The 23,142-nt window shown below is 36.6% G+C and overlaps 1 protein-coding gene across 6 annotated transcripts in view; it reads right to left on the bottom strand.

Annotated features, from left to right (window-relative positions):
• The window catches only part of LOC104357090 (solute carrier family 12 member 7), a 63,310-nt gene that overhangs the window by 14,031 nt on the left and 26,137 nt on the right, over window positions 1-23,142 (bottom strand). For all 6 annotated transcript variants that reach the window (XM_042806786.1, XM_042806787.1, XM_042806791.1 and 3 more), the window contains 10 exons: window positions 22,584-22,825; window positions 19,954-20,165; window positions 15,502-15,669; window positions 14,007-14,105; window positions 13,281-13,338; window positions 10,668-10,842; window positions 7,309-7,427; window positions 6,035-6,133; window positions 3,701-3,820; window positions 1,564-1,668 (listed from right to left, as the gene is read on the bottom strand). In XM_042806786.1, the coding sequence (XP_042662720.1) occupies window positions 1,564-1,668; window positions 3,701-3,820; window positions 6,035-6,133; window positions 7,309-7,427; window positions 10,668-10,842; window positions 13,281-13,338; window positions 14,007-14,105; window positions 15,502-15,669; window positions 19,954-20,165; window positions 22,584-22,825 (1,397 nt within the window). The remainder of the gene's footprint in view (window positions 1-1,563; window positions 1,669-3,700; window positions 3,821-6,034; window positions 6,134-7,308; window positions 7,428-10,667; window positions 10,843-13,280; window positions 13,339-14,006; window positions 14,106-15,501; window positions 15,670-19,953; window positions 20,166-22,583; window positions 22,826-23,142) is intronic.

Genomic DNA, 23,142 nt, shown 5'->3' with positions numbered 1-23,142 from the left:
GCTTGCTCAGCCTCTCTCCACAGGAGATGTGCTCCTGTACCCCAACCATCATCTCAGTGGTCCTCTGCTGAACTCACTCAAGCTTACTGATGTCTTTCCTCTATTAGGGTGCCTAAAACTAGATGAGATATTCTAGATGTAGTCTAATGAGTGCTGAGCAAAGAGGAATATTACAGGGAACCACAGGTCCTTTTCACCAGAACAGGTTCCCAGCCTTGTACCATTGCACTGGACAAACCTGTCCCAGGTACTGGGCTCTGCACTTGTCCTCCTGGATTTTCATGATGTTCCTGTTGATCCATTCCTCTACCCGCATAGGTACTTCCAAAAGGACAGTCATGCCCTAAACTGTACTGATAGCACTCCAAGTTCAGTTTCAACTGCACACTTGATAAGGATATATTGTTTCCTTTAATCAATATCCAATCTGCTTACTTTTCCCAAACCAGTATTTTGTAATTTTCCTGTCATTACTACAAATTCAAAAGAACAACAAAGAGTTGGAACATACGTCCCACCTCAAAACCAGCACAGTTTAAGACATAAGAAGAAGGTCCAGTTCTAGCAATTACATTGACGCAACAGAAGGATAGCTCATCTGCAACTGATGTCAGATAGTTAAGAGGAATGCTCTTAGCCAACACTACATTACATTGCTGCCCCCCCAAGATGCCAAGTTCAGACATAGATAAAGGCAGTGATGCATGTATTCCACAGGAACTGTTTATGTGCATCAGTCCCATGACAAATGGTAAAATAATGCCATTACACTGAAGTGCAACAGAACATTGCATGTGCATACACTCAGGGATACTATCAAAGAGCTTTGACTATATCACATTTAGTGACAGTTTCTTTTCTGTGTGTTCCATCAATCTGATTTGCATTACATTAATCAGAAGTGACAATATGTAAACATCCTTTCGCTTTTAAATACTAAGTAATTTTTTGTGTTAGCTCTGAGAAAAATCAGTAGTGTAAGAAGTAAAAAGACAATACTGCAAAAATAGTGGACATCTAACCTGATTACATACAAATAAACAGCAAACATGAGACGTTGTTTCAATGATATCTAAACAAGTTAGAAAGTGTTACTATTAACTGAAGCTATATCAAAGAGATTGCCACAAGAAATTAATTTAAACAAATAATGGATCCCCTGTATATTTATACAATGTATTTCAGAGGGAACATACATAGAAGAAAAAAAAAACTTTAGGGAATTACAGCATTTCTTTTATAGAGACAGTGGGACTTGATAACTGTTTCTTTGAAACCTAAAAGCTCTAAGTAATCAAACATTAAAATTCTTCTGCACTTTGAAAAACTATGGAACAAGACATAGATTTAAATTTGAGTCAGTTTGCCCATATTCTCAAAGTTGATTATGTGCTGACCATAAACCTCATTCTACTGCAGTAAAACAATACTACTGCAATGACATCGTTGCCATGCCCTGTTATTTTAATGGTCAATTTCACTTTGGCCATTAGCTTTACCAGCAGTAATCCCAATATTTACATATTTCAAAAATTATGTGACCTTCGAAGGTGTAGGACTTACCTCCAGTTCTTGGTGTGAGGAGGACCATCTTCAACACGAAGCAAAGCATAGCGAGCTGCATTCAGAGATAATCCTCGGATTCCATCACCCCATTCTTTTTCCGCTCTTCAGGGTGCAGAAGAGATTGAATTAACTTAATTCATTTACACAAATTAAGTACATTTTCTCACATGTGGGATCATAGGCATACAAGAACACTTTTTTACATGAATGCATGAAAAAAAACTTGTCTTGAAGATTTAAATCAAGAATGAAGACTAACGAAGATGAAAGTCTCAGGTCCCTTCAAGAGAACCACTCATTAAGTATTAATATTTATTATGGTCTATTTTATTCATACTTCAGAAGCTTTTTTTGCAATCATGAGAGCTACTTAAGTTGCTTTTAAGCACTAGAATAAGTGAGGGCTACTTAAAAGGAATTGTTTTAAAGCAGCAGAATGAATAAATGAAACTTGACTTTGTATGGATTACTGTGCTATATCTTTCCTCCAGCACCACCACTACAGCTTTCTCCAGTTCCTTTCCTTACCAGCTTCTCTCACAGCTGAACCCAAAGCTTTATCCACCCTCATGACCACCACCTTCAATCTCCCTACATTTCCCATTCCTTTTTCTCCCAATACAAAGCTATGCTATATGCCAGGTAGACATCCAAATAAAGAACTGTTAGGCTAACATATTATTTCCCTTTGTGGGAATTCTACTACCGCAATGGGTCCATATCCCTTGTCCTTCCTTCCTCTTATTTCCATTCATGAATTCTCACTCAACTTTGTTACCTCTAGCCTTCTTTCAAAATTTAGATGAAATAAGCCAAGCTGTTTTCAAAAGCTATTAAAGAACAACATGGCAATTAAAATGTACCGTGACAGACACCACAGTCATGTCAGTCTTTTTTACTTAGTTATCCAGAAGCTAAAATAAGAACTGAGGTTTTCTCCAGACAGCAGTTTTTGAACATTTCAGAGTGAGTTTCTCCCCACTGCCAAATCAAACACTGCATTTGTAAAGGCAGAGAGAAAAGCAGTTAAGTTTCTGCAAAAAAATAATCTCTTTCTACAGGGTAGATGTGCTGGCTATGTGCCAACATTTATAGAGTCTGCATATGAAGTTAGATGTACATAGCATTTTAACGTGCATACATACACAGCAGCAGAGTTGTTATCGAATCTGACTTCCTGGCTAAAATAGGCAAATTAATTTCTTTATAATTAACCCAGTAAGTTAGAGATGTTACAATCCAGGAAAGCATCTAACCTAAAAATGGAGATATTACAATATGGAGAACCCACAAGGTGGAACAGTTTATACCAGCTGATCCACTTAAGATCTGTGCTTAATCACTCATCAAAACAACTGGCCTCACTTCAATTTCCTGCTCCAAGATCTTACTATTTTTCTTGACTAGAATCTTTCAGCATTGGATATCATTCCTTAGAAGGGAAAAGCACACAGATTACTGATCATAATCACCTCTAGTGTTTGGATATGTTCTTTAGCTGGGGTTTTTTGGTGGTTGTTGTTTTTTTGTTATTGTTGTGTTTTGGTTGTTTCATATTTTTTTAATGAACTAAGCATCCTCTTTAAGTCTCCTGCTTGCACATCATTTCTTATAGGTCTGGCTCTGTATGTGTCCCTTGTCAAATGCACACAATGCAAAGTATGTTGCAATTTAAGGATTATCTAAACCGTTAGAAAATGGATGATTTTCAGTGGGTGCTCTGGATTGTTACATATGATTCTTTATAAAAAGTGCTGAAGTCCAAACAAGAGTACTGTTTCTGAGCTTTAGCAGAAGTTAATAATAAGGTAAGTTTTATAGCAGTTGCTGCTGATATTAAAAGGTGATGTTCCTGAAGTAGCAAAATTTACACCATAATCTCTGCTCAAATGAAACTTTCCCAGCCTTATTGGTTCTTATTTTGATTAGTTCTGGACGTTGAGAAGTTTGAAAGAGAGCTTCCAGAGAAATCAGAACCTGAAAACTTACAACACTTAACAGAGACAAGATCTTACCTTGTTTCAAAAATTACTCTTAATTTTATTACTTCAGTTGTATCTATTTTATAGAATAGTGTTTTTTTGCTGAGTCTTAAAAATATTAAATATAGAATAAATAAGATATATGGTCTTACCCTCTATATTCTATGTATTTGTATATACATCCTGCGATTAGCATGGCAATCAAAGCATAGTACCAAGAGCAAATGAACATCAAGGCAAGACATAAACTCATCCCCAGGAATGAAAGAGTCCTAAAAGAAACCATTTTTTTCCATTTTTTTAAATAGGCATGCAAACGTTCTACAAAGTCAATTTCTTATTTCAGTTAACTTCCAGAAAGGCCTTTCTTCTTCAAAGGCCATTCCATAGCTACCATATAAATAAAAATACATTGTCCCAATTTTAGTTTATAAAAAAAAAAAGTTACATTCTGAACCATTGAGTGACATAAATAATACAATTGAGCTAGATATAACAATAGACTTACTACATTTGTCAGTTCTGAAACTCTATCATACCTCCAAGTAAGGTCGGCTTCCAAACACATTGCTATCACTCACTCACTGTTCATTTGAATTTAAGTTAACCAAAAATATTTTCACAAACAATGCTAAACAACATTACGTCACTTCCAGCAACAATAGTTGATTAGTTTAAATTAAATTTGACTCATCAATCATATTCTCCACTTCTGCTGTGGCCTGTCTCTTAGCCAAGAGCACAGGACAGCAGAAGAAAAGACAGAAAACAATCTTTCAAGGCCTATAGAGAAAAAACGACTGTGAGCTGAAAAAGCTACAGAAACGTTTCCAGATTAAAGTTTATATGCCTGGTTTGCCCACACAATTATTCAAGACAGAGATGTCAGCTCACAACTGGACAGTTTTGTGAAAACTTCTGGTCACATACAACACCACAGATTTCTCTTCACCTAATTTCCAAATGAGAGCCAGCTTTCACTCTACTGACAAAGGGTGTTGGCAGAACCCACTTTTGCTTGGTACCTTTAGTTTGCTGCTTTCGTACCAGCCAAGTATTGATTCCAAATGCATCCAGTTTTAAACCAAAGAAATGCTTTCTGCCTGTTCTGAGGACATCAATCTAACTGTAGTTTGTCTAAAAGAACAACAGCAGCTCTTCTGTGCTCAACTTAGCCATGCTAAGACTCAACTGTCACTCAAAAAATACAAGTCCCATCCCAATTCTGGCCAAGCGCTCCGACACCTGCTTTGGCTAGAAGTGATTATGTAGTCAAACAGTGAGTCAGCCGGCTCACTGATCTCTCTGGGAAAAACAGAAAAAAGTATTGCTGCCAAACGGTTACAAACTCTGCTGCTGCCACGTCACAGCCTTTTGGCTTTCTTCCTCACCGTGGTCCCTCCTGTACCTCTTGCTACCTTCCGTCTTATCCACTTGCCTTAGCTCTTGAGCTACTTTGTGCCCCCTACTATACTTCTTCCACAATCAATTATTCAGGGGAGGTGGAACAAAACAAACAAAAAAACACCAAAAAGACAGCAATCCCCCAAATTCCTTCCTGATGTTGCAGACACTCCTAGGCGCTTGCAGTGGTAGACTGAGACACGGGCACTGATGTACTTGGAGGTTTAGATGCCAAACTAGTAAGTGCCTACAGAGCATATCCCAATAGATTTTTCAGGGCTAAAACAGTGACATTTCATTTTCACTTAATTCTTTGAAAGGAAAAATAACAAGCAAATCCGTACATCCTACAATCAGGTCAGTTAATCTCCCAAAGGTTCCAGTCTTCAAGGCATTTCAGCACTGAAATTTCTCAACAGAATGGCTGTTCATTAAATACATATATGTATTTTTAACATGCGGTAAAGAAAATCAAAATTTTTCCCAATCTTAGTTTGAGATGTTTAATTCTAAAGCCATTTAAAAAGGAAAAAATATACAAAACCAAACAACATACCCACACTTTTGGTATAATTTATCTTTACTGACTTTATCAATTATTCACTAGTCTACTTCAGGTATCAAAAACAAGGTCCAAATATGACATACTTTAAAAACAGTGATCATATCATCAGAAACCAACTGATGTATAATAGATTATATTTTTTTCTCTAGTAGTTTTGGTTCTGTGTATTTTTTTGCATAACTAAAATGAAAATCATATCAACCTTCCTGAACATCTTAGCAGTTTTCCTTACCCCTTACCCATATATAACTGCTTTTTTTTTTAAGCAATATTAAATGTTATCCCTTAGTCCCTTCCCAAAACCTCTATATGAGACACATTTTCATGATCATAGATATTATTAACCCTATTCCAAACACATGAAAAAAAAATATTGCTGTTAGAGTATTCAGGGCTTGAATCATCTTATAATGCATTTAAGTCAGAAAGGATAATATGATTTATTATTGTAAGAAACCCAACAATTTAGGGCTGTGTGATTAGTTTTAACTCTTCTGAATGAAGGAATATTTCCTACCAATGGTAATACTTGAAACGAGGTCTCCAGTTGGGAGTCCGTAAAAGCGTCTGAACTGCACAAGCCAGATTGACAAACATATAGCACATAAGGAAAAACCTGTTAAAAATAAAAAAAAAAAAAAAGGCATTTTCCAATAGGAAATTAACGAGACATATTTGCATTAAAAGGCTGAACACAATCCAAAAAAGGGTGGGAACCTCTATACTGTGTTCACAGTGACCAGCTGAACACAAGACGTAGATTACATTAATCCTTGTAGAATATTAGGCCTCAAAACATGGTATTAGCATAATATAGAGCCTAAAAGATTTCAGAGAAAACAACTGGCAATCATGGTGTACTGGTTTTGGCTGGGACAGAGTTAATTTTCTTCACAGTAGCTCATAGGGTGCTATGTTCTGGATTTGTAAGGTAAACAGCGCTGATAACACAGGGATGTTTTAGCTGTGGCTGGGCAGCACTCACACAGCATCAAGGCCTCCTCCGTTCTTCTTGCTGCCAATACTCTTGGGGAGGGGACACAGCTGGCACAGCTGACCAAAGGGATAGGCAATACTTTGACAACGTGCTCAGCAGTAAGAGCTCAGGGAAAGGAGGAAGAAGGGGAGACATTTGGACTTAGTGGTATGTGTTTTTCCAGGTAACGGCTACACAGGGTGAAGACCCTCCTTCCTGGAAATGGCTGAAGAAGTGCTTATCTATAGTGAATGAAGCCCTTATTTTGATTTTCTTGCATGCAGAGCTTCTGCCTTACCTATTAAACTGTCTTTATCTCAACCCATGAGTTTTCTCACTTTTACCCTTCAGATGCTCTCCTCCATTGAACTGCAGGGACATGAGCGAGCAGATGTGTGGGGCTAAGCTACCTAACTGGGGTCAACCCAAAACACATGGGATTATTGTGCTGACTTTGTCTTGGAAGTTTAAGTTCAGTTCATACCCCAAAACACTAAATTGTTTTGTCTGTCTCTCAAGATACACTTGAGCTGGAACTCAAATAGCTGGAACTTTTATTTTAAAATCTGTGCTTTTAAAAGCTGAACATATTTTTTACTAGCATTCAAGAACTCTGTCATGGAAAAGGTTTTTTGTGCCTAGGAACTAGTTCCAGCCAAAACATTCTGTTGTTCCATATTACCTCCAGGATCAAATAGGAACATAACTTGTTAGAAAAGACAGTCTAGCATGTATTATTTGAAAAAGAAAAATCATTACATAATTAATTTAAAAATAAAATACTATTTAACAAAAACCACCACATTCATACTTACATTGAAAGAATTGGTGCTACACTGTCTAATGAGGCTATCAAAATTCCTATTTCACAAATACCAGCAGTGAGGAGCAGAGCCCAAGTTGGTTCTCCATTTGCTTTTCCATGACCAAATACCTAGTTCAATTCAAGCAAACAGTAAAATTAGGGAAAGCTGTTCATGTATACCGTTAAGAAATATGGTGCAGATCATGAACTAACTCTAAATGGAACCAAAACCAGTCATCAGTTACAAAGGAAAATGAAGCAATCTATACTAAAAAAAGCCACAAAATTACAATACCACTCATTTCCATATGGAAAATGCTTACTAAAATAAGAAACGACTTCATAACATTAAATATTTTTACAGCAACTACAATAATACATCTTAACTTGAAATCCACATGCACCAGATTTATGCTTAGTCTATAAAAAGCTAATATAGTTGAGGCGGTATTTTTTGTAACATAGAAAATAGGCATCAACTCTGTACACATGAACATAAATACTGATCTTTAAAGAGGATCTTGCACAAAGCCCTACCAAAAAATCATTTTGCATGTGGTAATTTCCATTGGGGAGAATTCTATCCAGCTACATTGGTCAGAGATGGCAATAATGCCTCAACTGAAGTTCCAGTTGTAGTCATTCTCCTCCATACTCCTCCACTAAATCCCCACTCTCATTTTCCATAATGGCTTCTTTTCCAAATGTCTAGGTTCTTCACCTCGCTCATTCTCCATAATGTCTTCTTCCCTTAGCTTCTTGTCATCCATCAATCTTCCTTCCCTTACATATAAAATGCCATTTTTTTCTGCTGATGTTTCAAGTCTTTTGTTTTGTTCTGTTTTCTTAAATATGTCATATTCTTGCCCCTACATTAATCTTCTTGCATTCCTTTCCTTGATTGTCCATGAAGCAGCTACATCACTCCGAAATTGCAAGTACTTTTCAAGTTTCAAATCCCCCTTCAAACATCCTGCTTCTCCTGGATTCCCTTTCCTGCACTTCCCAAACCACATATTTTTTTTTTCCTTCCCATTCTTCACTCCTTTCAAATCTAACCCTGTTAAGATGGAATCCTATTGTCACCCTTCTCACCAAGTACCAAATTTTTACTTTAGACAAAAGCAAAATTTTTCATTTGTGTCTCTCAATACAACTCCGCATTTACAGTGTATTGCATTACAACCCCTTCCCATTCAGAAGTCAAACTCCATCATAATTCTGTCCCTCCACCCCAGCATACTTCGTGTATTTATTTCCAGCTCTTGCAAGTCAGGGAAGACGCCACTGCTGTCAACTGTGAAATAAAGCATCAGCACGTTTGATATCCTTGCACATGCTCATCATCTTCCTCCACCCCTGGTAGAAAAGACACTCCTAAACCAAGGGAATGGCTTTACAGCTTTCTCAACAAACCAGCGGCCAACACTGTAGGCGCAGAGCAGCCCAAGCCAGCAGAATCGGAGACCCAGCAGCCGCACGGCCTGTCAGCAGCAACACGGCTGCAAGCGCTGCTGGCAGAACGTCCAGGCAGCTTGTTACTGCTTGATTGATTAACCCTTCCACCTGCTGCTCCCAGCAGCAATACTAGTGTACATTTCAAGCGACCGTTCTCCCCTCCAGCCCAAGAGAAGAGAAGGACCTAAGACAAAATATCAAGGATATAAGCCTTACTTAGACTAGGCATTAGCAGGCAGACCAGGTAAAATGGAACCAAACGAGCAAAGACTGAGAAAGAGGTGGCAACAGCAGTATGATCTGTCTTTAAATAGAAGAAAAAAACCCAAGCAAACAAACAAAACCCCACAACACACAAAAGACAACACCCCCCCCACCAAAGCCACTAGAATCTCTTCCATTTTGCTTTGCTTCTCAGCTTTTCCAACAATCTCCTGTAACCCATTCCCCGTGCACTCCTTCCCCCTCCTCACACAAGTGCTTTACTCTTATTTTCCCATTCCCACATACCCTGCACATCTCCCTCCTCCTTGGATGTTTCCCCCCCTGCCCCACTCAAGTTCTCCAGCTAACCCATCCTAGCTGTGGAGTTTTTTACTCAAGTCACACATCAACGTGTTGACTCATTGTAGGCTTTCCCCAAACTCAGGAACCACACCAAGCTGCTGCTATTTTATACCTAACCTTCACTGAAGGTAGATTATAGATATCTCCAAATCAAGTCTTAAGTTATTCACCAAGATTGATAGCCTGTTTTTACCATAACATACTACACCGACCTCAGATGCGAGACAGTGACTTAGAGCACACATCTGATCAAGGCTCCAGAGGTAAGTGTGGGTGAAGTAGGGAATACTCAAACGTAAGTTTGCTCACATAACTCAGGTATCAAAATAATTACAAGATACATAGAAACAAACAAACACTCCAAATCATCCTCAGGACTCTCTCCATACAGAACAGCCTATTCTCCTAAATTTAGCCCTAGCTACCTTCAGCATCTGTGCTATCTGCAATTTACTTCTGTGTGCTAAATTTGACAACTGTTCCCTAGCTATTCCCAAAATACTCAATTACTCAGACATAATCCTGTTTTTCATACCTGAATATGTTCTTGGTAGATTATCATTGTGCTGTGCAACTGTTAGCTATTCTTAGCGATCTGAAGTAAGCTTTCAAACTCCAAACTTTACCACAGAAATCACAGCTTTGCTCCCTAGACATTATAATCTTTTAGAATTTCATTTATTTATTTTTAACTCAAGTCTAGTTGTCTACTTTTTGCAGATGCAGCCCAGCAATTCTGTTAAATATCTTCCAGCAAGAGTTCTCTTTTCTTCTGTTTGCTAGCTCCCTCACTTCCTCCAAGAGAAATGGCTTATTTTTAATATTTATTTTTAAAACATGCATGGGGATGTTGGAACAATCAATGTTAAGAGTCATGGGATAGAATTCTACTGTCACATCTTTGCTGACTTCATTTAGTCTACAAAAATGAGTAAAAATTAGAATTGTATCTATGACACAAGAAATGCCATGCAGTTCCATAGTGAGATTAAATCAACTCTGTTCATAAATACAAATTGTAAACACAGCCTGGAGTCAAGAGATTCAGTTGTTAGTTACTTCTTAGTTCATTTATTTCCATTTATACATGATTTAGATTCTTAGTTTTGAACCACTAACTTCTATGTGCAAGAACAAAAATAATTAAACTGCATCGCACAGAAATATCCAAGTTCAAACTTTGTCCTGCTGTAGCTCAATCTATTATTGCACACAGTTAGAACTGAGCTCCAAATCTTTTCCTCACAGTTCTACAGGAACAGCAGAAGTAATGCCTCGTTTTTCTTGTCAAAATATAAGCCATATTCGAAATACGGTAAAGGAAAAAAAAAAAAGAAATCTCACTTGAATAAATGGTACAATGCCATCTCTTGCAATGGCCTGCAACAGACGGGGTGCACCAGTGAGACTCTGGAGACCAGCACCACATGTTGAAAAGAACGAACCAATCACAATAACCCATGGAGAAGGCCAGGCCAGGGTACCAACCACTAGATTTCCATTAACCGCTTCTCCAAACCTTAGGGAAGGGGGAAAAAACAAAACAAAACAATCAGTAAGCATTAAAATAACTTTCACTATAGCTTCAACACCCACATTTCAATCCTTCTGGACGACAGCACTTTTCAACCATGAACACCATGTCACAGTATGCACTATAGGATTTCCCAAGCAACCAATTTCTCTTTATTCTGCTGTTTTAAAGAAAACATAATGAATAAATTATAAGTGCTGCCTCTAAGCAGACATGCAGCAGTTATCAGGTATCTTGGCAAGCTTTACAGAATTAACAGCAATAGAAAAGGTAATTCACATACGCATTCTTTAGATCCTTGTCACTTCTAGGAACTAGACCGCAAAAGTCTGTTCTACAAGTAACACAGGTAAAGCCTGGGGCATAAGCGGGAGATTCACAAAACAAAGTACTAGCCTTTTCTTTTAATAATGTGACACTGACATATGGACAAGTAAATAGAGAAGTTACTAGACACAACTCTCTCAAGTTATCCACATGCCTTCTGACTGCTGTGCTACCCGATGCGAATTTTTAAATGACTGTGGCACACAAACATGTAGAAGTCAGGAAGAGGTGCTTTCATTACAGTCCTGAGTATCCCATCCAATGCCATTGTGGGTTTTTTGTTTGTTTTGTTTTTAGATTTTCTTTCCTTTCCCCTCCCAAACCGATATTTTTGTTTTAAAAGCAAGTAAACTTCTTGCAGTTCATCTTATTTTTGTTAGTAAGCAGCCAAAATAAATTTTAAGATTAGATAGACTGATAGCATATTTTTTTTATCCCAATGTTTTCAGGTTTTTCAAAATAAACATCAAAAGAGAGGCTGCAGACTAAGAAAAATTAAACGCTTTATCTCTTTTCAGACCTGCTCTTAAACAGGGTCAAGAAACATAGTAATCAGGTAAATACAATAAACCAGTGTTCAAATTATTACATATGGCTAATCTTAGATGCATGGCTACATACTATTTTCAGCAGATAGAAAAAGGTGAAACCACACCCTTTAAAAACATAGGCGAAAAAACCATATACTTCTATGATGACATTTATACAGTTGCACATTCATTCTTAATTCAAATTCTCATACCTGTGTTTTAATTAAACACGGGGTAGGAACAACTTCAAAAAAATCAAAAGACAAACTCTGAAAGACCTACTTTTTTCCCATGGCAGATATGACAATCCATAATGAAAACCACCCCAGAAAACAGTCTTTAAACTAGAGTAAAATCTATACATTTTTACTGTTATTCTGGATTTCAGACAAAAAAAGAACTGGCAGCAGTGTGAATAGAAGAACATGGATTCGATGCCCTTGCTACAACATCTCCTGCTCTAGTGACAGATCACCTACACCTAAAGATTGCAAAATTCACACCCACCTCCCCAGCCCACCCCACCCCTCCCAGTAAATTTCAAATGTGTTACTTTCAAAAATGTGAGTTTATAGATAGTGGGTCTGCATTAATAATTCAGAATTCACTATTTCTTAAGCATCAGCTTGACTTGGTTTGTATATTTACTTTGAAGAAAATGAAATCAGAGATTTTAACTGATGCAGCAATACCATTTTAAAGTAAAAAAAAAAGCTAATACAAGAAGCAGCAGGCAATCGTTATTAGAATCCAGCTCTTTTATGGTTTTCCTTCTAGACTGAAAGACTGTGTTTTGAAATAAGCTGTTCCAGCATCATCTCACCTTACAAACAACACCCCAGTGCCACTGCTTAATCACCACAAGCAAACGTGCTTTAGTATAAAAGAGAAGCAGACACAACAAGGAAACAAATGTGAAAACTGCCAACAGACACATCTGAGTCAATTCAACTTCTCCTGAGGGAGAAATTTATCAAAATCTGGAGATTCTGTTCATGCTTATCTCCATTACATTTATTCCCTTCATATTGTGCCTCAAATATCCTCAGGCAATTACACGGGTGAAAACTGTCCTCAGACCTGATCTACAACGGGTATTTTAGAACAAAAAGTAGTCCTACATCCAGTGGAAATCACAGGACTGACAGTGCATTGCAGTGTCTTTCATGAACTCTCCTCATAATGTAAGTGTCAAAAATCTTTCACTGTCATTGTTCCTCAGGAGCATATTATTTCTCCCAAAGTAACACCACTCACCCTTACCCCCACCCATCAGCTCCACAAATACTATGATTTTCTTTCTGAAGAACATTTTATTAGGGACAGTTCCACTAAACATTTATATTGGATTCTGATTTTACTTCTTGATGGGATACAGCTTAATAACCTGACCAGTTTTTGCAGCCACCTCAGTTTAAAAGATAGCTTAAAACTGGAGGGAAAGTCTAAGCAAAAGAAAAATACATCACATAGGTATTTCCCAGAAGAGCCATTAATAAGACCTATTAACATAACCCATGATCATACATACTCTCCCTGTAAAATTAGATATTAAATACAACTTACTTATCTCTTAATATCACACCTTCTATACAGGCACCAAACAACACTATACAGGAGAGATCTATTATTGAGACTGAAGGAAGATTACACTATAAATAATCATACACATAGAGAGAAAACACACCATTTTTCACCTAGGGGTGAAATAAAAGTGTCCATAATAATGAAGTGGGGGGGGGTGTTGTTTTTGTTTTGTGGTGTTTTTTTTTTTTTTTAATTCTTCCCTGCTATGAATTTTTAGTATACGTTCTCTACAACTGCATTTGATGCACAGTTGATTTGTGAAGTATTGGAAGCAGCCAGTTCATACACCATGCAACAGAACAGATATTTTCTCATACAAATAAGCTTTTGTGCATTCTAGGTATTGAAGGACTAAATTGCTATTGCTGGTAGTCTGCTTTAAGATTTTCACTGATTATAGTGAGTATAACAACAAAGCAATCTGCCAACTAAAGCATGGTCCTAAAAACCTCTATATCACTTAACTAAAAACATCAATTATATCTTAGAATTTGAAGCACTAGTAGAATATCAAATACCTACATAAATATTTGTATAGACAAATAAAATTTGAGATATTTTAATATTTATATTTTAGGCAAACAAAATATTTCTTTTCAGTTTAGATTTCATTCATTTTATACTCCGGCAACTCTACTGACTTTTCAATGAAAAATATATACCTACAGAATGCACACTAGAAAAAAAAAATAGCATAAAGGATACAAATAAAAGATGTAGTTGAAATGGCCAAAATTGTTCCAGTAGGAATAGATTTCTGAGCATCCTTAAGATCTCCAGATCTGTTTGAACCTGCCATGATACCTTAAAGAGAGACCAAATTTATACGTCACAAAACCAATTAATACTAATTTCATTTAAACAACTAATAGAATAATATCATTTAACTTTAAGCCAGATTTAACACATCATTACCAATGGAGCAGGCTACAGAAATATATTATAATCCTGCAAAAATCCTCAATTTATACCTTAATTTTATTGACAAATTTGTGTTATAACCCATTGTTGACTGAACAATTTCCAGAAAGCTCAGGAAAGAGGCAGATTAAAAAATGAAATAAGTATTTTTCAAAGATAACTTCTGAATCATTTTTAAAATGGGGAAATATACAGGAGTAGCAAAATGTTGTGGATAGGTGCTATAAACTAATAGGGGTTTAGCAATTTTAGCCAGTTTGATGAAATGCACTAACTTCCTACTAAAAAGACCACACATAATACAATATGCAAACAAATCAATAAATAAAAAAAAAATATATAGAAACAAAAAAAATATATGGGCAGGCAAGAAGGACAAGAAAAATGGTTAGGAAATCACATGTATAAATCCCTGATTGAATCTAACATGAGAACAAAAATATTTTCTAGCACAAAGGGTGTCAGGAGGGAAAAAAATCATACAATAATTAATTCTGCCATCTTTCCTACAATTGCCCTGACCACTGTTGAAGGCAAAAACGTGGAAGTGAAGGTCAAGATGTTCCAGAACAAAAGCATCGTCAAACTCCATGCAATGAAACCCTAACAACAGGCTCAGATATGATTAGATGTTGATAAAAGAGCGTGAAGTACAGAAATGGGAACAAGAATAAGAAGAGTCACTTCTGCCTGTTATTCTACCAGCAAGCACTGCTGCAACTTCTTATTAGAGTTCTGTTTTGTTACTTGATACTACAACTGCTTGAGCTGGGACTTTGAAGAAACATGTGTCTGGTTATTTCAGTCAAATGTGACCTGAGGAAAATGATATACAACTATTCTAACCTTTAAGCTTGACAAAAAAGTCACTATTAGTTAAAGTTGCAAAAAAAAAATATCGGAGTCTTAAACAAATCACAGGCAGTTCACGGCTTGAACACCTGAAAAAACTGTCTTGACTCTCAACTATTCTCTCATGCATTTGAAGATTATATTATTATAAAGGTATTCATCTTATTTTGAATAAGCATTTAGTAAAACATGGAGCTTACGTTTTCTTTCCAGACATAGAAAATAGCACTTAAACTGATTTCCTAAACCCTATAACCCCCCTAAAATAAACAGCCACCAGCTGTCTCTCTAACACCAGCACATTTTTGATGCATAAGACTCGGACACACAGACTAGCAATATTATGTGTCATCAATAAACATTCACACACAAATATTTTTTCAGCCATAAGTACACATCCTCAGTCAAGAAAAATGGTTGTATCTACCTGTTACAGATGGGAAATAAATCCCTACAAGCATTGTGAAGTAGGTCATGATGTCTGTAAAAACGTAAGGAAGTCCACCCATTTTTGTCTCTTCTGATCCAGCAACTGATGGCTGAGCTTTTTTCTCAACTATTGATCCTTTTTCTGAATAGGTACTCCACAGATTATCTAGATGGGGAAAAAAACAAGAGCCAGTGTCATCTGTTTCAGGACATTTATTGCATTCTTGCTACTTATTGTATGAACCAGATGGCTTTTATTACACAAAAATTATGACGTTTCCCAAAATTTCCCTATAAAGCCAAGAAAGCAGCATTTAGTTACAGAATTAAATTCTAATATATTTGTAGAATGTCCACTTACATTGCACAGACGTATGGATGCATTATCAGGATGTATTATGAAAAAAATAAGAAAAGTATTATGTCCAGGTTCAGGAAGTCTTAGCATATATTCATACTTCTTGTTCTTATATTTTGAGGAGCAGGTAAAAAAAAAAAAATGCTACTTAATTGTAACTTGAGTTCTTTACGACCTGCTGTACAGAATAATCCCGGACAGCAGTTCAGGCTGTTCCTGGTGAAAGTATTCCACATGGTGACAAAAGCAGAGTAACCAGGCTCCAGAAGAGAACTGGTAAGCCGAAACACCCAAAGCAAGCGAAAAATAGCAGAACGTGGCTCAAATTCCACAACAAACTAAGAATGCTTGTTCAATGAAGATGGACTGTTCAAAGAACCAGTAGCTTCTGAGAGCCTACATTTGTGGAAACCCTGGTTATGCCCCTTGGCAAGATGGTGAGAACATCCAATACTGATTCTTATTTTGAAATGAGACAAGTTGTCTTACCATGTGTGAGGAAATAAAGTAGATACACTCCCTCCTTGTCAAAGAGCCAAAGGATTTTACACCTCAGAAATAAACAATTCCCATGGACTGCCAGGAGATGGATTCAATGGCCCATTTTCAGCCATCCAGTACAACTTAAGGGAACTATGTACAGTATTCTAAGACTTCAAAATAGCAAAGCATTACCTTGAGCACAGTAGGAGATTGACTCTGAATCTCCATAAGTAGCCAAAAGATAGGGTACTCATATCCAGATTTGTAACCAAAATCTTACAATCGGTAAGCATATATGGAAACATGCATGAGAAACATGAGACAGCAGAACAAAGATTAAAAGGAAAGTAAGTATTAATTGCTACAGAATGCTACCTGTTAATTCATTCAAATGAAGAAGAACAACAAACTGATCTAAAGGTAAGACCAAAGCCATAGAAAGAAGAGTTAAGGAAACAAAAGTACTGTGAATTTTAGCAAATATTTGAGGAGTGACATAAAACGAGATCTCTAAATTATCATCCACTATGGAACATAAAAAAAAAGTCAAAATATCAGTTTGTCATTGTCAATCAAAAGCACTACATACTTAATGAGGACTCAACAGCCCACGTCCTTTATTCAGTATGACACAGAAGTGACAATGGCCTGAACACTCCAATGCATACAGCTCTAATTGTGGAAGTGTGCATGCCAGCATGAGTGGGTAAAATCAGCTTAGAGATTTTGTAAAATAGAAATCATTTTCCCCTTTCATTAGATGTCACACAGAGCTTTGTTAGACTAACTTTCTATGTTCATTTTCCCAAAAGTGATAATCCAAGTGGACTTGAAAGTTAGGGTGATGAAAAAGGGTCACTTTTCAGAAGAATCCAGGCATTTGTGGGGAGGTATTGTGGGGAGGTCCCCTTCTGGGACCATTCATGGGTTGCTGAGACCCCTCTAGCAACAATTAGGGACACATAAACAAGATCTGGTACAATGTCGACCCCAACTATATATATATCTAACCAACATGCTACCATGAAGCAGAATGGTGTTGGTGAAAGCTATTTCCAGAATTGTTTCATTATTATTAGGGCCAGCCTCTTGGTCATGTTTGTTTGGCTATTTGCAGAATGATTTATTATTGTTATATATATTGAAGGTCTATAAGAGATGCATACTTACTGTATACAAGTGCCCAGTAAATGGCGTGAAGACTTAACACACACTTCCTGACACACCCAGGCATGATATTTGAGTATTCCCAGGCACAGCTCAAGAAAATTAAATTTGCAGCATCTGCAGCTGCAAAGTCTTCACACAAAGTAGAATATACACCATCAGTGGAGGAAAATCCTCCTTGAGGAATCTTTGCCAGTCAAGTTCAAGCTTACATTAGGTATCAGAACATGTTCTCACACCCAGCAAGCCAGACAGGGCATCCACTTAATTTGGTTTTAGCATTACACAACACTAGGTTAGTGAAATGCACTTTTATACAATAGTGCTAGTTCAAAGAAATGTTAATTAGTGATCAGAACCAGAGCACATTATTCCAAAAGTAGAAAGATTAGTACTCAACCTAAAACCTCCAAGAATACAGAAAGACCGGAGGTGCTAACTGTGAGTTTACCTGAAATTGTTTTACTACTGAAGGACTGAAACATGACAAACATAAGGCCAACTTTTTAAGAGTTTCAGAGACATCAGGAAACTGAAGGCTCACAAGAGGCATCTGCACATGAACAGCTGATGGCAACAATAGCAATGAACAGAAGTAGTAAATACTTGAGTGTTGTCCTTGAGTTCTGACAAAACCAGCATCTATTCACAGTTTTTTCTTCATTATTGAGAAACTGAGGAAGTCTCAGCATAGATTTTGTAAAAAAGCTTGAGGGAAACAAATGAAGGTGATCCACTTAAGCCAGTCCACTGGACGTCCCATATTTTTGAAAGATTTCTCACCCAAGGAATCTATAGTAGCCATGGAATAAGAGGAAAACTCCTAACATGGATAAAAAATGGATCAAAGATAGAAAACAGCAGGTAAAATTAAATGTAAATGCAGGTTTATAATGCAAAAAAGCCACCAGTAAACTTCCACAAGATCAGTAGCGGTGTGTAACTTTTCCAGTACACTCAAACAGCCTGGAAAAAGGAGCTAGCAGTAAAATGACTAAGCTTACTGGTAATACCCAGTTATTCAAAGTCGTAGAAGCAAAATAAACTGCAAAGAACTACAGAAGAGCTGTATCAGACTCAGTGACTGAACGGAACACAGTTGATGAAATTCACAGGAGGTGAGCATCAGGCAATGAGCACCAGAAGGTGTGTCCCTCACACTGAGCCTTCAGCAGACTCTCAGTGGCTGTTACAAGATTTTAGCATTATGTGACAGCAGAATAGGAAAATGAATTCTTTTACAGTAGTGCTGGCTCAAATAAATGTTAATCAGGGAACTGAACCAAAGCAAGTTTTTCCAAAAGAAAAATTAGTACTCAGCCTGAAACCTCCAAAAGAAAACCAGCATTTTAAAGCTTACGCTGTAGCAAAAAATTAGAACATACAGTTGTCTTCTGAGCTGGGGCAGAAAGTGTAAAAATATTCATGAAAAACTGTAGATATGAATGTGGTAAATTCTAAAATGCATAGACCAAACCCTAATTCACATTTCTTGTAACAAACATTTCAATGAAAGAGAACTTCACTTTTCATTGAGGAAATTCAGTCATTTTTTTTTCTTTTTCTTTCTTTTTTTTTTTAAACACCCAAACTTAGATTCAGAAAAGCTGATGCTTCATTTTGTATCTTTTTATGTATTTGTACACTTCATATTTGATATTTTAAACTGAATTACCATGGCAGTAGTGATTGCCTGGTGTTCCTATTAGAGTTGCATATTTATATAAATCAAGCCTTATTTTAAGGGGACACAGGGGAGAGGTATCAGAACATCAATTTCATCCCCAGAAACATTCTTTGTTTGTATACAATACAACCCACTATATGTTCGAAATTAATCTTATGACCCAGTGCAATTGGAATCCCAAGCTGCCACAACTGTACAAGAATGTAAACAGCAGAAAATCTATACACTCTGTAGAACACCTCCTGTCCTAACGCTAGACTGGAAGCTAGAAAGACTGCTTTTCTCCAAACCCAACACTAACTTGCTATATCACATCGGACGAGCCACGAGATTTAATTTCTCAATGTACCACCTGTAAATTGGAAACAAGTTCTCCCTCAGGAGAGTTTGAGAATCAACAGCTTCTTGAGTAAGTGTACTTGTTATACAAAAGAGCTAAGCACTTTAAAAAAAATAGCTGTGATAAAAAAAAAAGGAAAGAATAGGAAAGCATGGGGTTTTTTTGAAATAACGATGGCTTTTGAAAGAGTGCCTATAAAACTCCAATGATCCTCAAATGAAAGCATTTGATACTAAACTTCTAAAACCAGATGGAAACTGTATAAAAGGAAGACATGCTTCAGGTAGCAATTTTTCACACAAGCAGATTAAATCTAAACTAGTAGTGACAGGCTAGACCACTGCATTACTGAACAGATACAGACCAAATTAATAATGCCCAAAAATTTTAAAAATCATTGTGGTTTCCAACTTACCAGTTAGAACTCCACTCATTATTCCTGGAATTCCTTGAATTTCTGTTACATTATTGAGACTAAAGTAGTCATCACATGTAGCATTAAGCAAAGAACTATCACAGAAAAGGCGCCACAAAGTTGTAGTCTTTGTTTCATTATTTCTTTCAATAAATTTGGCACAGACATCAAAGCTGCGTTTTGATAATGTACGGTTTCCAAGGAGACAGATACTACAAACAAAAATAGAAACAGTGATCCTTCAGTATAGTGTTGTGCATTAAAACATTTTTTGTCCATGAGACTTCTTCGGACGCCTGTTATTTATAGCACTTATCTTAAGGCCTATACTACATCTGCTAAAACAGTATATAGTCTCTGCATATAAAGTTATCATCAATAATCTGTAAGACACTGATCAAACATTTCTACTTTAAGGTATTAATACCTAATTTGCCTTCTGATTTATTATTTGGAAAATACAATCAACTCAAGAAGTCTGGCCACTAAATAAGAGATCAAGATTCATTCACTCCTACAAAGAAGAACTGAAAATAAGTAATAATTAGTATACTTAATATAACAATGAACCTGACCAAGAAAATACAAAAGATTAAGACTTTTTCTAGCAATTAAATATTTTATATGGCCCTCAAAAATATTAAAACCCAAAAGGTCAGAAATAAGCCAGAAGGGTTAAACAGCAAAATTTAAAAACATTGATGGAAGTACAAATTAAAGAATTGCACAGCAGGAAGCAGTTAAGACACTCAGAAATTGAAGAAAATTAGAAATCTCAGAACGGTTTGCAAAAAGCAAATTCTTAACAGTAAAGAATATTAAGGATTGAGCTTTGTTAAGCTACACAAAAGATGGTTAGGACGTATCTATTCCAAGCTTGCTTAATAATAAAATGATGCATAGTATCTATGAAGACAAATGAAGGAACATCAAATAAAAATGTTTGTGTTAGGCAGAACACACAGTACACATCTAATACCTCTGAAGGAGCTTAGTTAGGAAGCTGATAACAAACAGTAAAAACACACCACTCGGCACTAGAGCGAGTATACTAAATCAAGCAGAACACTGACCTAGTACAATACCCTGTTTGCAATAGCAATTAAGAGTAGACAACTCAGGAAGAGTAGAGGACAGCAGTACAGCTTCAAGGTATGGCATCACGTGGAAGCTGAGCAATTTAACAGAAAGCTGCTGATAATGAGATCTTGCCAATTGCCTTGCTCATTTTTCTTTTTAATTGCTATTGATTTGATGACCCTACAGCAGCAGGGTGAGTTGATTCAACCCATGGAAATGTCTTCCAGTCTGATTCAACTGGGAGATCATGAAGTAAGCTATTTTACCATCTATACAATGGCCAAACCTAGTGGAGATTAGTGACGCCAATGTGACTAACCAGCTAAATGGAAGCTGGTCTTTTTGATGACCTGCTCCCCATCAGATCAGCTTTACCATAATATAAAACCACACTTGAACTTCTTGTTTTGGGGAAGATTGCTCAAAATGTGAACAGTTATATTTACTGGAAGATAATCTTTCTTTATTAATTTTTTCCCCCAAACAACAATATACCACAGTAGCAGCCACAGGTAAGGTTTCCAGGTAATAAGCGTTACCTACACTACATATCCAGATAAACCTTCTTTTACCTATATAGCTGATTAAAGATTTAAGTATTTCTCTACTGGAAGTTAGTGTCAGAAAATCAAGTTTCCTTTATAAAAACATCGATTTTGAACACACTTATTTTTTTAATAGAAGACTTGGTATCATTTTACAGTACAGTCCACAAATACTGCTTTAATGCTCAATTTGTAAACTCAACCATCAACACTTCGAAGTATGATGGAATCTGTAACAGGCACAAGCCAAAGGATAACCAGTCCTGCATAACACATAGCACTTCGTAACAAAAGTTACCAGGCTATTCTGCTAACGTGTTAAGAAGCATAATTTTGTTTTCTCTCCAAACAGAAAAAGATGCACAAAAATTCAACTTATAGACCGTTAACTGATCAAAGGAAATAATTCTGAGTGAGCTAAGAGAGGTGCAAGCTAAAGGCGTTGAGAAGCAATATGCCACATGTGACAATAAAATTTGATTTTATTAACAAGATTGAGAGCCTTCACAAACACAAGTGACTAACACTGCAATGGCTCCATTCTAAGTACAGAGAAATGGAAGTTTCAAAAATTTCCTCATGACAAAGTTTGAAAGTATTTTTTTTTCATAACTGTGGTTCATAACTACAATCTTTTCTTAAAGTTTTTACTTTATTCTATAGATTTTTAGTTTAATTCTTTAGATAAAGCAGCTATATTACCATGAGCAAAAACCACCTTCCTGTTCTTTAGGTGTGGATGGAACAACAGCCACTAACTTTAAGTACCAAAGAACATTTTCCAGGGTATCATGTCTTATGAACAGTGACAGAAAAATTCAGATAGGTAACTCAGAATAATAAACGAGCACATAATTGCCTAAAACATGTGAACCGTACCACTAAAGCCAATGTGCTTGTATTCTGAAATTCAGCTTAAAACAGTAAATGGTTACACTAGCTATTCCCTCCCACCACTTTTTTTTTTTTTAAATAACCCACACTACTTAGAGATAATGCACTTACGGAAAGTCGGGTGGGTCAAAAGCAGTCTTAATAACTCCAGCATATATAGCAATAATAGAAAGAATCACACAGGCAAGGAAGACCAGTGCAAGTTTGTTGACATACTTTACTCCCACAAAAACTACTACAGCCATCAGAATGATAATGCATGTTCCATAAACTCTCATGTTGTTCAGCATAGCCTCTGTTTCTTCACCAACTTCTTCTGCTTTAAATATAGCAGCGCTTGGAGAAATGTAGGTCTGCAAGAGATATGGCAAACTATTATACATGTAATAACAAACACTTTATTAAGAAATCATTTACCTGAACTTCGAAATCTAAACTTCTATTACAACATCAGTTTTATTTTTTCACAAACCAGTGCAACCAGGCAACATGGACATTTAGAAAGTGTAGAGGTAAAAGGAAGGGGGAGGCAGGGATGAAGAAAAACAGGTTTTGAGAATGAGGTACTGCTTTTGATCCAGCTTCCTCTCTCCCCTTTAAGAGCTTCCACTCCTGAAATTCATGTTTCTGCCAGACAGGAAAAAACACTAAGGACACAGGGTGGTGTGAG

This window comes from Tyto alba, unplaced genomic scaffold, assembly GCF_018691265.1.
Source record: "Tyto alba isolate M040663 unplaced genomic scaffold, T.alba_DEE_v4.0 Super-Scaffold_48, whole genome shotgun sequence".
In the NCBI taxonomy this organism is placed as follows: Eukaryota; Metazoa; Chordata; class Aves; order Strigiformes; family Tytonidae; genus Tyto; species Tyto alba.
This window is presented reverse-complemented; position numbering and strand designations above follow the sequence as displayed.